Source organism: Macaca mulatta, chromosome 8, assembly GCF_049350105.2.
Source record: "Macaca mulatta isolate MMU2019108-1 chromosome 8, T2T-MMU8v2.0, whole genome shotgun sequence".
Classification (NCBI taxonomy): Eukaryota; Metazoa; Chordata; class Mammalia; order Primates; family Cercopithecidae; genus Macaca; species Macaca mulatta.
This window is the reverse complement of record NC_133413.1, coordinates 133,492,314-133,506,917: the sequence shown is the minus strand read 5'-3', so window position 1 is coordinate 133,506,917 and position 14,604 is coordinate 133,492,314. Positions and strand designations below refer to the sequence as shown.

At 41.0% G+C, this 14,604-nt stretch overlaps 1 protein-coding gene across 32 annotated transcripts in view; it reads right to left on the bottom strand.

Moving 5' to 3' along the window:
• TBC1D31 (TBC1 domain family member 31) overlaps positions 1 to 9,024 on the bottom strand; it is a 72,137-nt gene extending 63,113 nt beyond the window's left edge. For 9 of the 32 annotated variants that reach the window (XM_015145948.3, XM_015145953.3, XM_028852895.2 and 6 more), the window contains exons 1-2: positions 8,273 to 8,363; positions 3,851 to 3,997 (exon numbers count right to left, since the gene is read on the bottom strand). In XM_015145948.3, the coding sequence (XP_015001434.2) occupies positions 3,851 to 3,997; positions 8,273 to 8,349 (224 nt within the window). In that variant the 5' untranslated portion in view covers positions 8,350 to 8,363. Of the gene's footprint in view, positions 1 to 1,268; positions 1,420 to 3,850; positions 3,998 to 7,944; positions 8,364 to 8,924 lie in introns of those variants that run through there. The other 23 variants (XM_077943994.1, XM_077944001.1, XM_077944004.1 and 20 more) reach the window with 10 other exon arrangements.
• Between the last annotated feature and the right edge of the window lie 5,580 nt (positions 9,025 to 14,604).

Below are 14,604 nucleotides of genomic sequence, written 5' to 3'. Positions count from 1 at the left end.
TTAGTGTTTTAGTAAAATGAGAACTGAAAAGTGACCAATGGATTGAACAATTAGGAAGATTTTGAGGGAGCCCAGTATACTGGGCTTTATGATCAAGCCTGATTTTAAGTCTGAGCTCAAGTCTGATTTTAAGTCCGAGCTCTGCCGCTAACTGCTCAGCTCAGCCACAGATGTTTTTAGTAAAGGGTGGCAGAATATGCCATATCAGAACATGCCACTTTGGCATGAGCATTACTTTGAGCTGAAGGTAACTGAGAAAAAGCAGATATAAGAAAAGCTCTCAGCCAGGCGTGGTGGCTCATGCCTGTAATCCCAACACTTTGGGAGGCCAAGGCAGGTGGATCATGAGGTCAGGAGATTAAGACCATCCAGGCCAACGTGGTGAAACCCTGTCTCTACTAAAATACAAAAAATTAGCCTGGCGTGGTGGTGCACACCTGTCATCCCAGCTACCTGGGAGGCTGAGGCAGGAGATTTGCTTAAACCCAGGAGGCGGAGGCTGCAGTGCCCTTGATTGCGCCACTGCACCCTGGCCTGGGTGACAGAGCGAGCCTCCACCTCAAAAAAAAAAAAAAAGAAAAGCTCTCTGCCCTTGTCTAAAAGTTTACATGAATTTGCATACATTTACAAAGGTGTCCCTCTTCCCTTCTCTACCAGGAAGGATAACAGTTGATCACAGGAGTTGACTTTAGATCTTCATCATCCTGGAAATAGCACCAGAGAAATATATATGACTACCATTAGTTTCCCATATATTTGCCTTCCCACAATTTGCTGCCCTGAGAGACTCAAGGTCCTCTTCTTTTGTCTTGTCACTTCTCTAAAAATGTACTGTTCTTTGACAGAGATGCTATATAAGCCAGAGTATAAGCCACTTTTTGAGTTAGTAATACCTGGACAGTCACGTGTTACATGCACGATACAAGTTGATAGTGTCTCACACTAATACCCGGATACTCTGGGTATTCTCATGTGTTACATGCATGATACAAATTAATAACTTGCTCAATCTGCTCTTGTTAATCTATCTTTTGTTACAAGGGGCCCAGTTGAGAATTTAGAAGGGTAGAGGAAAAATAATTTTTTCTCCCCAACAACCAATAGTGAAAAGGGGACAATGGACAAAATAGTAACACTCATGGTGCAATGTCTCAGGGGAGGCTATAGAAGATAGGGATTAGCACTAGAAGAAATTAAGATCACCTGTTTTTATGAATAAGGTAATGAGAGCTGAACTTTACGAATAAGGTAATGGGGGCTGAACTTACAATATACTTGAGGCTGCAATGCGGAAGGAGAAAGGAAAGCTTGAAGGTGTCTGTTTTCCCATGAATCAGGAGGCCTGGCAGTCAGAATAAGAGTGGAGTCCAACGAAAGGAGGCAAGGAAATTGGTAAAGGTTTGCGACACTTGGTGGAGACTAGGCAAAGTAAGTAACGGTAGATAAGCAAATGAAGTGCAAAGAATCCTCAATATTGAAGTTCATTATTCTGTCATGAAATCAATCAACAATTACTTTTATTTTTTTCAGGAGTATTAGCAAATAGACAGTGGTACTGATTTCAGATTGGGAATTGGTGAGGTAAGTTAAACAAGAATAAAGGGTAGAAAAGTTGGGCCCATTACTTTTTTGGTAAAGGGCAGAAACAATGATTTATAGATTTTTACCTAATGAATCACAGATAAGTAAATTATATGTCACGTCTTTTCTTGAACTATTTGAGAACAAGTTACCATGATCAAGTTTCCTATAAATAAGAAAACTCTCCTACATAATCACAATATAACCATCAGCACCAAGAAATTACATTTATACATTACCACCATCTAATCCTAGAACTCCAATCAAATTTTGCCAATTTTCCTAATAATGTTCTTTATAGCAAAAGGATCAGCCCAGATTCATGCCTTTGTCATGTCCCTTTCATCTCCCTCAGATTAGGAGTTCTGTAGTCTTTACCCAACTTGCATGATCTTGACCCCTGTGAAGATTACAGGACAGTTTTTTTATTAGATGTCCTTAATTTAGCTTTGTGTGATGATCTCACTGATTAGATTCAGGTTATATATCTCGGCAGGAATATCACAGAAATGATGCTGTGTTCTTCTCACTGCATCCTATCAGGTGGCACACAAATTTTGATTCATTCCACTACTGGTTGTATTAACTTTAGTCATTTGATTAAGGCAGCGTTTGCTAGGCTTCTTCATTATATAATTACTCTTTTTTTCCTCTATAATTAATAAGTATTTTGTGGGGAGGTACTTTGTGACTATTCAATATCCATTCCTTATTAAACTGTTTGTTGATTCCAACATGAACTCATAGATTTCAATTTTATTCAATGGACGACCCATCTCCAACATGACCAGAGGGAGCTCCTGTAAGCTGGCAACTGTGTCTTTTTGACACATCCCGAACATTCTTTGAACAATTCCTTCTTTCTGGCTACAAAATGTTACAGGCTCTTCCTGTACTTTCCCTGTCCACATTCTGAAATTGGCCATTTCTGCAAATATCCTTGATTCCTTTTAGTAGAACGTGGTACTTTGAAAATAAGAACTCATCACGGGGTATATTCATTGCTACCGGCATGCTGTTGCTCCCAGGCCCTCTGAGTGTACAAAGCTAAGGAATAAGTGTACATATAGTTGTACATACCTCTATTTAGTTCTATATCTATCTCTATATATTCAAAACCAGGGATTCAAACTGATATGTCTAATTCCAATACAATGCCAAGGGGTTTATTCTAGTTTTCTGCCTTCCATAATTTTTAAGTCTCTTTTCTAAGAGTGAGAAACCTGGCCCTCATTATCCCTAATATATTTATTTGATAAAAGCCCTCTGTATTAAACTAGCTTCCCATCACTTCCCCATTCACCATGCAGACACCCTCTGTCTCTCTTTCTGGGCTGCTGCAGCTCTCCTTCCCACCTAGCCCCACTGCATGAATATCTACCTCCATCAATCCCACCTCATTGCTTTCAGACTAAATTGTTTCACAAGGGAAGAGAAAAGGAAGAAGAGTGAAAATCAACTCCTTTTTTTTTTTTGAGACAGAGTCTCGCTCTGTCACCCAGGCTGAAGTGCAGTGGCAGTGGCACGATCTTGGCTGACTGCAACCTCCACCTCCAGGGTTCAAGTGATTCTCCTGTCTCAGCCTCCCGAGTAGCTGGGAAAACAGGCACACACCACCATGCCCAGCTAATTTTTGTATTTTAGTAGAGACAGGGTTTCACCAAGTTGGCCAAGCTGGTCTCGAACTCCTGACCTCAAGTGATCTGCCCGCCTCGGCCTCCCAAAGTGCTGGGATTACAGGCCTGAGCCACCACACCCAGCTGAAAATCAATTCTTTAAAATTCTTAGATATGGCATGCCATAACAACAATGTGCAAGGAAAATTGCGCTCTTTCTACATTGCCTGATGATGTACCAGAAATTGATAAATCAGCAATAATGGGCTGGGCACAGTAGCTGGAACTCGGGAGGTGGAGTTTGCAGTGAGCCAAGATTATCCCACTGCATTCCAGTCTGGGCGGCAGAACAAGGTTCCATCTGAAGAAAAAAAAAAAATAGCAATAATAAATTTTTAAATTTAAGGAAAAAAAAAAAAACTACTAGAGATGCTATTAAAACCAGCAGTTTAATTCTCTAAAATGTGAACCGTATTATCATTCTGTCCTTTCCCACTTTCTTCCTTCAGCACCTATGACAGTGTTTTGCAAGGTACCTGAAATATAATAGAACTTAATAAATCTTTCTGAATGAATAATGAATAGCAGGTATGAAAACACTCAGTGAATTAATAACTTGTTAAATAACGTAGATATCAACAGTATCTGCTTACCTGTTTCCATACAAGTCAAAAACATAAATATTTCCTTGGTGGTCCCCAGCAATTAAGCAGTCGCCTGTGCCATCAAAAGCCACATTCAAAAATCGCAAAACTTTTGGATGGTAATCGGAAGTGTTGTGAATGATGTTCACTATAATTCTGTCAAAGAAAAAAACCCAAACATTGAAATTCTATATCACGTATTACCTGATATTATGAAAAATATGGCAAGTAAAGCATTTTGTCTGTTCATTCTTCCCTCTCCTACTGCTACCGCTATACTGCCTCTCCTCTAGAATCAATCTTACCAGGATTTCAGAAAAACAGTTCAGAAGCTACTCATTATCAAAGCAGCTACTGTTCATTTATTCATCAATTACTTGAAAACTCATTGTGTCAGATGCAGAACAAGGCAGGTGCTAAGAATACTTGATATGCTCCCTGCTTCCATGGCACTTACAGTTTAGTAGTAAGGACAGACATTAAAAAAATAAACACACATATAAACAGATTTATAAACGGTGATTAAGTGATACACAACAACAGGGTATGAGATTTTGTTTTTGTGTATGGAATGTTTCACAGTGAATTCAGTGCGCATGAGTTTACTTTCATTTCTAATGTATCTACCATGAATACCCTGGCAGGCGAGTTCTGTAAGGACAGGACCACTGCTTGCTCATCACTGTACCCCAGCACCTGGCCTACAATACACAAAAGACACTCAAAATACACCTGCTGAATGAACAAATGCTTTAAGAAATCATTCTTTAAAACCCATATTAATCATACTTCTATATAAAAAAGTAAGGGAGTTTATATTCTAGAGACACATATGGAATGATTAAACTGTTAAATGAAAATGAAAATATTCTAACCTGAAGTTTCAAACACTGACACACACACACACACACACACACACACACACACAATTAGAAGAAAAAATAAATGAGAAAAATCAAAACCAAACACGTCTCTAGAAAAATCATAAAAAATTAGCCAGGCATGGTGCATGTGCCTGTGATCCCAGCTATTCAAGAGGCTGAGGTGGCATTATCACCAGAGCCTGGGGAGGTCAAGGCTGCAGTGAGCCATGATCATGCCACTGCACTCCCACCTGGGTGACATGTAAGACCGTGTCTCCAAAGGAAAAGAAAAATCTACATATAGGGAAAAAAAGATGAACACAGTCAAATATTAACAGCAGCTGTCTGCAGGTAATAGCGATATGGTTAATTTTTTTCCCCTTTCTACTTTTCTATATTTTAGACATGTTCTTTAATGATTACATACTATTTTCATAACAGGAAAGACAAGAATACACAGCTATATTTGTTTAAATTTACCCTTTTTTGAGAGAAGGATCATATACCCTGTTGTTGAAAGAAAACTTCATAAAATTAACTTACAGCACAAAATAACTCCTTAAAATAATATGTGTGTATATTCTGGTCACAAAGGCCAGAATAATCCCATTCTTTATTGCAACAATAGTTTTTAATCATGAAAATTTTATCTTAATTGATTTTTCATAAATTTCTGGATTTTGTTTTTGTTTTTTTTTTTTTGAGACGGAGTCTCACTCTGTCATAGAGGCTGGAGTGCAGTGGTGCAATCTCAGCTCACTGCAACCTCCACCTCCTGGGTTCAAGTGATTCTCCTGCCTCAGCCTCCTGAGTAGCTGGGATTACAGGTGCCTGCTACCATGCCCAGCTAATTTTTTGTATTTTTAGTAGACACAGGGTTTCACCATGTTGGCCAGGCTGGTCTCGAACTCCTGACTTTGTGATCTGCCCACTTTGGCCTCCCAAAGTGCCGGAATAACAGGCATAAGCCACCGCACCTTGCCTAGTTTTTGGATTTTATATTAGAAACATTTATCTTCATTAAAACTTGATTAAAGCATGCTATATTGAATTAAGTGGATTAAACATTTTCTTCATGTTTATGTAAACATAAGGCTTTTTAGATTCGTTAAAGGAAACAGTAAAATTCTTAACAATGCTTATTTGTATCTAGTCCCCAAGGAATTAAAAACACAACAATAAATGTACAGAAATGACAAACAATATCAAAATGTTTCATGGCAACTAAACTCAGAGCAAACAACTTTTTCCTCCAGTCTTATTTTCTATAACACTTATTACATGTTCTGGCTACAAAATTACATAATCATTGTTCAAAATATGAAAAATACAGAAATACACTAAGAAACAAATACTCAATTATAATCCTACCTTGTAAATGTAATCATAATAGTGACATTCAGCCCCTCCGATTTTTCATATAAATCCCACATAAAATATTTATTTTAGAGCAACTTACTTTCAGATTCCCACAGATTGCCTGACAGAGTTCCTCAGTTCTCAAACATAAGAAGAATATCAAATATTTACTAAGCACCAAATGTGTAAGACAACCTGTCTGCTAAATCCGATTATCCCCACTGACAGCCTTAGCGATTAACTTGCCCAAGGTCACAGAGTTGGTAAACGGACATTTACTTCAACGAAATACATCTGACTCCAAGTCAGTGCTTTCTGCCTGTCTAAACAGCATGAACAATGGGTTTTAACGAACACAAAAATAAGCTATGTTTTAGTGGAAAAAGCAAACAAGACATTTGGATAATCAACTCATTTCTTTCACTTTTTGAATCTTGCACATATATCTAGATATTCTGTACCAGCAAGAAAGAGAAAGGTGAGTTGGCTATAACTTTTAGAATGTTTAGAGAATACCAGAGGTGGGAGTGGTATTTACACAAACTCAAAATTTGAAAATGAAAAACCTAAGGAATCCCCACTTTAGACAAAATTTTTTATTCAATGTAGTTGAGACAGCGGCATTGATAAAGAGGCCTGACAGTAACCAGGAACCAAACAAGCTGCTGGTAAAACGTTGCACTTTGGATATACATAGCAGGCACTTAAAACTGATTTGTCCGCCGGGCGCCGTGGTTCACGCCTGTAATCTCAGCACTTCGGGAGGCCGAGGTGGGTGGATCACGACGTCAGGAGATCGAGACCATCCTGGCTAACACGTCTCTACTACAAATACAAAAAATTAGCCGGGAGCGGTGCGCCTGTAATCCCAGCTACTCGGGAGGCTGAGGCAGGAGAATCGCTTGAACCCGGGAGGCGGAGGTTGCAGTGAGCGGAGATCGCGCCACTGCACCCGAGCCTGGGCGACAGGGCAAGACTCTGTCTCAAGGAAAAAAAAAAAAAAAAAAAAAAAAAAAAAGGTCTGACTTGTCAAGAAGCAACCAAAGGATCAACAGAAAAATCACTAGAGGCCAGGCGCGGTGGCTAATGACTGTAATCCCTACACTTCGGGAGACTGAGATAGGCGGACCACCTGAGGCCAGGAGTTGGAGACCAGCCTGGCTAACATGGTGAAATCCCGTCTCTACTGAAAATACAAAAATTAGCCGGGTGTAGTGGCGCGCGCCGGTAATCCCCGCTACTTGGGAGGCTGAGGCAAGAGAATCGCTTTAACTCGGGAGGTGGAGGTTGCAGTGAGCCCGGATCGCGCCACTGCACTCCAGCCTGGGCGACAGAGCAAGGCTCCATCTCAGAGAAAAGAAAAATCACTACTAGAACAAGAAACACACTGAAACAGGAACTCCAGCGATTTCCGTGAAATCCTAGGGAATTAGAAGCAATAAGACCACTCTGCGTGCAGAAATCGAAATCCAAATGGCACCGCTTTGTAGCAAAGGCTTCCACGGAAATCACACAAGACAGGCTGAGCCTCAAACAGGACAGGTAATTGGGAACAGAATGAAAAGTAGCGCTGGCCGTACTAGAAGCCCCCCAGCAATGCATAATGAACGCCCCTGCCCCTACATACACGCCAATATGTAAACTCTAGAGAACTCCAGAGAACCGGAAGTGTGTTTTGTTCCTTCGCCCTCCCCAGCACTTAGAGACGTGCTTGGCACACAGTAGGCACTCAACAAATTGATGAATGCTTGTGCGTCTAAACACATCCAAGGATTTAAGGATGGATAAACTGCAGCCTTTGGAAGAGGCAGAATTGTCCTGCTCTTCCAGCCTGCATCTCCTCCAGGAGTTCTGCTCCAGCTGCAACTGTTAAATACTCACTGAACACCTACTACGTGCCAGGGGCACTAGCGGGATACCGTGATCATTAAAGCAGCAGAGTCCCAGCACACACCAAAAGCCGCAAGTTCCCACGTCTGAGAACCACCTGCCTCCTCCTGTCCCGGACCAGACCCCTGCTCTCAGAACTCAGAAGGGGGTCTCTGCGGATCCTGGCGTCCGGAGCCACCTGTTCCACCGCAGGTCATCCAATCCAAGGATGTGGGGCAAGGTCAGAGCCAGAACTCGGACCGCTACCTGACGCCCGGCGTACCCTCCTCGCCGGTCTCCGTCCCCTCCACAGCCCGCGCCCTCCCGCCACGGCCTTTACCCGTCCCGCGTGGCCGGGGACGGCTTGCGGTGCCATATCTTGCCGCTCTCCTTGTTGCCTAGGTCAGTGCTCTGCATGGCGAAGGTCGCCCACGACCGCCGGCGGCCCGCTGGGTAACCGTCCCAGTACCTTCCCGGCAGGCCCAGCGCTCCCGGCCCGGGAAATTTGAGCGCCGGCCACGGCGGCCTGGATACTGCACCCGCCGGCCGTACCAACCCCCTTTCTAATAACAACCAATCGGAAGGCGGATCCCTCCCACCAACCTCCGCCAAAGCGGCCACTCCCTCTCTGGACCATGGAATCGACCAAAGACCTTCTCTTAGACTCCGCCTCTTTCTGAGCTCAGTCTCCCCGCCCCCGGACCTAAAGCCTTCTGGGAATCGCAGTTTTCTGCAGGTGGATCATAGACGCGAGGAATTGGCTTGGGAATTCTGCCTTTTGGGACCCTCGTGGGGTTTTAGGCTCCCATCAGAGGCAATAAAAGTGATTTTCTCCTGTGGCCTCTGCATTCCATTCTAAATTGCTTTTAGGGATTAAGGAATTGTATAGAAATAACTAAGAGAAGCAGGGAGACAAATGCAGAGAAGGAGACAAATACATTGAGAACTGATGGGTTCCTTTCATAGAACGTTCGGGCTCAAAAGAAACTTACAGATGAAATAGTCCATTCTTCTTGACCTTTTCACCATGCTCAGGGTTTTGTTTTGTTTCTTCAGTTCCGTAATCTGACAGGACCTTCCGGCATTGTGATGTCCAGTCCACCAATCACGGTCCGGGAAAGCAATAATAACAACTGGCTGCCTTGACTTTAGTGTTCCTTTGATAAAAATTCACCTAGTGCCTCCGGAGTGTTTACTAGGTATGGGGCACTTTTCTACTTGCTTTCCGAATATATCAACTCAATTAATCCTTGTAGCAAATGTACAAGTTAGGTAGTACTAATTATCTTCATTTTTAGTGCTCTGTGAGGTTGTGCATTAATTTCCTGAGGCTGCCCTCACAAATTACCACAAACTTGGTGATATAAAAAACAGAAATGTATTCTTCGGAAGTTCTTGAGGCCATACATCGGAAATCAAAGTGTCTGCAGCCTCCTTTCAGGCTCTAAGCAAGATTCTCTGGCTTGTCTATTCCAGTTTCTGGGGGTTGCTGGCTTTCTTGACTTGTGATCGCATGGCTCTATTCTCTGCTTCCATCTTCACACGTCTTTCTCTTCCAGGATGTATCTTTTTCTCTTCTGTCTGTTTAGAATCTCCCTCTGTTTTTCTCTTATAAGGAAACTTGCCATTGGGTCCATGTGAATAATACAAGATGATCTCTTCATCTCAAAATCCTTACCTTGATTACATCTGCAAAGACCCTTTTTCCAAATAAGGTAACAGTCACAGATTTTGGGATTAGTATGTGGACATATATTTTGGGGGACCACCAATCCACCTATTACAGGTAAGTACTAATATTATCCACTTTTGCAGACAAGGAAACCTTAAGTCTTTCCATTCCTAGTCTCTGTGTTATTCCACAACAGAAAAATGACGTTAAAAAAAATTGTATGCTCATGATATTGGAAAAGTTCAAACTCTTGATCAGAAAAGCAAATTCTCAAAAAAAATACTAATGCAGATGTTTAAGCTTTATATTGTTATCAACGGGTATATATGGATATATACACACACACGTATACATTTGCAACACTAATTGGTAGTTTCTTATATTCTAGTTCCTTTCTGAATCATTAGTCCCTCAGTAACAGGCACATACTGTTTATATGTATATATACACACATATATGTATATATGTTATATAATACATATATAAAGGTATATATATGTATAAAGATATATAGTATAAGTATACCTATATACCTATAATATATATAAGGTATACTATATACCTATTATATATGTAAGGTATACTATATACCTATTTACATATAAATATACCTTTAGTATACAGTATACTTTTGTATAGTATAAAGGTGTACTATTTATATGGACTTTTATATGTATTTACAAAGGTACATAGTTTGGACCTTTATATGTTCTCTTTCTTTCTTTTTTTTTGGGGGTGGAGTCTTGCTCTGTTGCCCAGGGTGGAGTGCAATGGCGCAATCTCAGCTCACTGTAACCTCCACCTCCTGGGTTCAAGCGATTCTCCTGCTTCAGTCTCCCAAGTAGCGGGGATTACAGGCTTGTGCCACCATGCCTAGCTAATCTTTGTATTTTTTTTTCCTTAATAGAGATGGGGAAGACCAGCCTCACCATGTTGGCCAGGCTGGTCTTGAAATCCTGACCTCAAGTGATCCACCCACCTCAGCCTCCCAAAGTGCTGGGATTACAAGTGTGAGCCACTACACCTAGCCTATATGTATTTATGTGTGTGTGTGTATATATGCCTGACGCCCGGCGTCCCCTCCTCGCTGGTCTCCATCCCCTCCACAGCCTGCGCCCTCCCACCACGGCCTCTACCTGTCCCACGTGGCTGGGGACAGCTTGCGGTGCCATATCTTGCCGCTCTCCTTGTTGCCTAGGTCAGTGCTCTGCATGGCGAAGCTCGCCCATGACCGCCACGACTTTATATATATATACACACACACACACACACACACACACACAAATATGTACCTTTATATGTATTTACGTACATATAAATAGTATGTACTATATAAATAGTATATACATATATAAACAGAATGTACATATATACATATATGTATATATATTACATAGACACATATGTACCTGTTATTGAGTGACTAACAATTCAGAAAGGAACTAGAGCAGAAGGGACTACCAATTAGTGTTCCAAGTGTACATATAAACAGTTTTACTGAGAAATAATTGACATTCAATAAACTTTACATATTTAAAGCGTACAGTTTTATAAGTTTTTAGATAGCTAACCCCCCCCATGAAACCATCACCATAATCAAGATAATGAAAACATCCATCATCCCTAAAAGTTTCCTCATTTCTCTTTGTAATCTTTGTACTCCCACCCCACTGTGCCTGTAAGCAACCACTGATCTGTTTTCCTTTCTTTAGTTAACATTTTCTAGAAATTTATATAAATGTATTCAAAGACTATGTGTATGTATTGTACTTTGGTGTCTTTCCTTTTTTTGTTGGTCTGGGTTCTTTCATTCATCATAAATGTGGGATTTTGATATTCAATTGTGTTTTTGTATGTACAGTAGTTCATTCTTTTTTATGGCATCAATTGATATGGTTTGGGTTTTTGTCCCCACCCAAATCTCATCATGAATTGTAATCCCCACATGTCAAGGGTGGGACCAGGCGGGAGGTGATTGGATGGATCAGAGGGGCAGTTTCCCCCATGCTATTCTCATGATAGTGAGTGAGTTCTCATAAGATCTGATGGTTTTACAAGGGGCTCTATCCCCTTTACTTGACACTCTCTCACCTGTTGCCATGTAAGATGTGCCTCTTCCCCTTCTGCCATGATTATAAGTTTCCTGAGGCCTCTCCAGCCCTGTAGAACTGTAAGTCAAATAAACCTCTTTTCTTCATAAATCACCAACTCTCGGGTATGTCTTTAAAGCAGTGTGAAAATGGACTAATACATCAATATACCACAATTTTTTTTTGAGACAGGATCTCATTCTGTTGCTCAGACACGAGTGCAGTGGCATGACCATGACTCACTGCAGCCTTGACCTTCCAGGCTCAAGGGATCCTCCCACCTTAGCGTCCTGAGTAGCTGGGACTACAGGTGTCATGCCTGGCTAATCTTTTGTATTTTTTGTAGAGACAGGGCCTCACTGTGTTGCCCAGGCTGGTCTTAAACTCTTGAGCTCAAGCGATCCACCAACCTCAGCCTCCCAAAGTGCTGGGATTACAGGTGTGTGCTACCATACCTGGCCCAATACACAACAATTTGTTTATCCATCCACCTGATCTATCTGGTGATGAACACTGGAGTTGTTTCCAGTTTTTGGCTATTCCGAATAACAGTGCTGTGAACGTTCTTACACTAGTCTTAGTATGAGCATGTGCTTTCATTTGTCTTGGGTAAACCCTAGAAGTGGAATAGTTGGGTCATATAGTAGGAGTAGGTTTAACTTTTAAGAAACTGTCAAGCATTTACACAGTAGTTATGCCATTTTACATTCCCACCAAAGTATGAGAGAGTTCCAGATGTCCACCAATAGTATGAGAGAGTTCCAGGTGCTCCACATCTATGATGAATCTGTAATTTTAGCCATTCCATATCATAGTGGTATCTCATGATTTCCATTTCTGAAATGACAAATGACGTTCGACATCTTTTCACGGGATTATCTGCCTTCTGCATACGTCCTTGGTGAAGTATTTGTTCATATCTTTTGCCTTGTTTTTAATTGTTTTGTTTTTATTAAACTTATTAAAGAAAACTTATTATTCAATTTTCTTTTTTTTTTTTTTTTTCTTTTTGAGACGGAGTCTCGCTTGTCGCCCAGGCTGGAGTGCAGTGACCGGATCTCAGCTCACTGCAAGCTCCGCCTCCCGGGTTTACGCCATTCTCCTGCCTCAGCCTCCTGAGTAGCTGGGACTACAGGCGCCCGCCACCTTGCCCGGCTAATTTTTTGTATTTTTTTAGTAGAGACGGGGTTTCACCGGGTTAGCCAGGATGGTCTCGATCTCCTGACCGCGTGATCCGCCCGTCTTGGCCTCCCAAAGTGCTGGGATTACAGGCTTGAGCCACCATGCCCGGCCTCAATTTTCATAATTCTTTATATATTTTTGGATACAAACTTTTTATTCTGTATATGTTTCACAAATATTTTCTCTCAGACTATGGCCTTTTTTTCCATTCTCTTAACAGTATCTGTCAAAAAGCAGAAGTTATTAATGTCTGTGAAGATCCATCCATCTTTTATTTTATGGATTGTACTTTTGGTGTCATATCTAAGAAATATTTTCCCAAACAAAGGTCATAAAGATTTCTTCCTTTGTTTTTTTCTTTGTATTTCAAATATATTCTTAAAAGAATGGAAAGTCGTGTGTGTCTAAGGGTATTTTAGATTTTGCTTTGCAAAGCCCTTTCTCCTTGTGCTCTCACACATTACACTTTCACAGTTGAAGGATGTCTTTCTTTTTGGGATGATAATATATGATTTGGACAGAAAAAGAGTACTTCTAATTTCTTTGCTAGAGGGAGCTTGGTGGACATATAGATTGCCCAACATCTGAATACCCTTTTGGTTTGAGAAAAGTGTCAAGATATTTGGAAGTAAAGAAGTGAAACTATTCTCTTTCTCAGCTCTTTGGTAACTGTATTGATAACTCTCAAAAAACCTAGGCCAGTCAACAGGTTAGCAAGCAAATTAAAGTAGTACAGTAACAAAAATAATTATCCCAACACTTTGTGAGGTCAAGGCAGGCAGATCACTTGAGTCAGGAGTTCGAGACCAGCCTGGTCAACATGGTGAAACCCCGTCTCTACTAAAAATACAAAATTTAGCCAGGTGTGGTGGTGGGCACCTGTAGTCCCAGCTACTTGGGAGGCTGAGGCAGGAGATTCACTTGAACCTGGCAGGTGGAGGTTGCAGTGAGCCGAGATTACACCACTGCACTCCAGCCTGGGTGACACAGTGAGACTCCATCTCAGAAAAAAAAGCTAACAAAAATAATTGAAAATACAATTAAAATATTGTCTATAAGAATATAATACAATTCAAATAAATACAGTTTTATTCACATAAATACAATTCAAATAATCTCTCTAAGAGCATCAGAGAGAAAGTAGTTAATAACCTTTAGCAAACTTCTTAAAATATCCCCTTCCCACCTTATTCAGTGAGGCTAGACTAAGTTATGCCACAGTAGTGAACAATTTCAAAATCTTCGTTAGATTAATCGCTTAAAACAGCTTTTTTTTTTTGGCTGGGTTTTCAGCTTATCTCATTCTCTCAGGGATCCAGACAGAGGGAGCAGCTAGTATTTCAAAAGTTTGTGGTTGATGTATTAGTAGGAAAAGAGTTCTAGAGGTTCTCACACTAGCAATTAAATGTTCCAGCCCAGAAACATCATTATTGCTTTTGCTCCCAACTCATGACCAGAACTGATATAGGAGTTAAGAATAAATTATTTAGGCAGATAATGAGGGTAGGGAAGTTCTTGGTAAGGTTTTCCTTTTAATGAAAAGCAGCCCCCAAATCATTTTATTTTCTAACAAGGAGCAGCCTGTAAAATTGAGCTGCAGACATAGACAAGCAAGCTAGAAGCTTGTATGGGTAAATGCCAGCAGTTGTGCCAATAGGAAAAGGCTACCTGGGACTAAGCATGTTCAAAATGGCGTCTCCATCCTCCCTTCCCTTTGCCAAACCACGT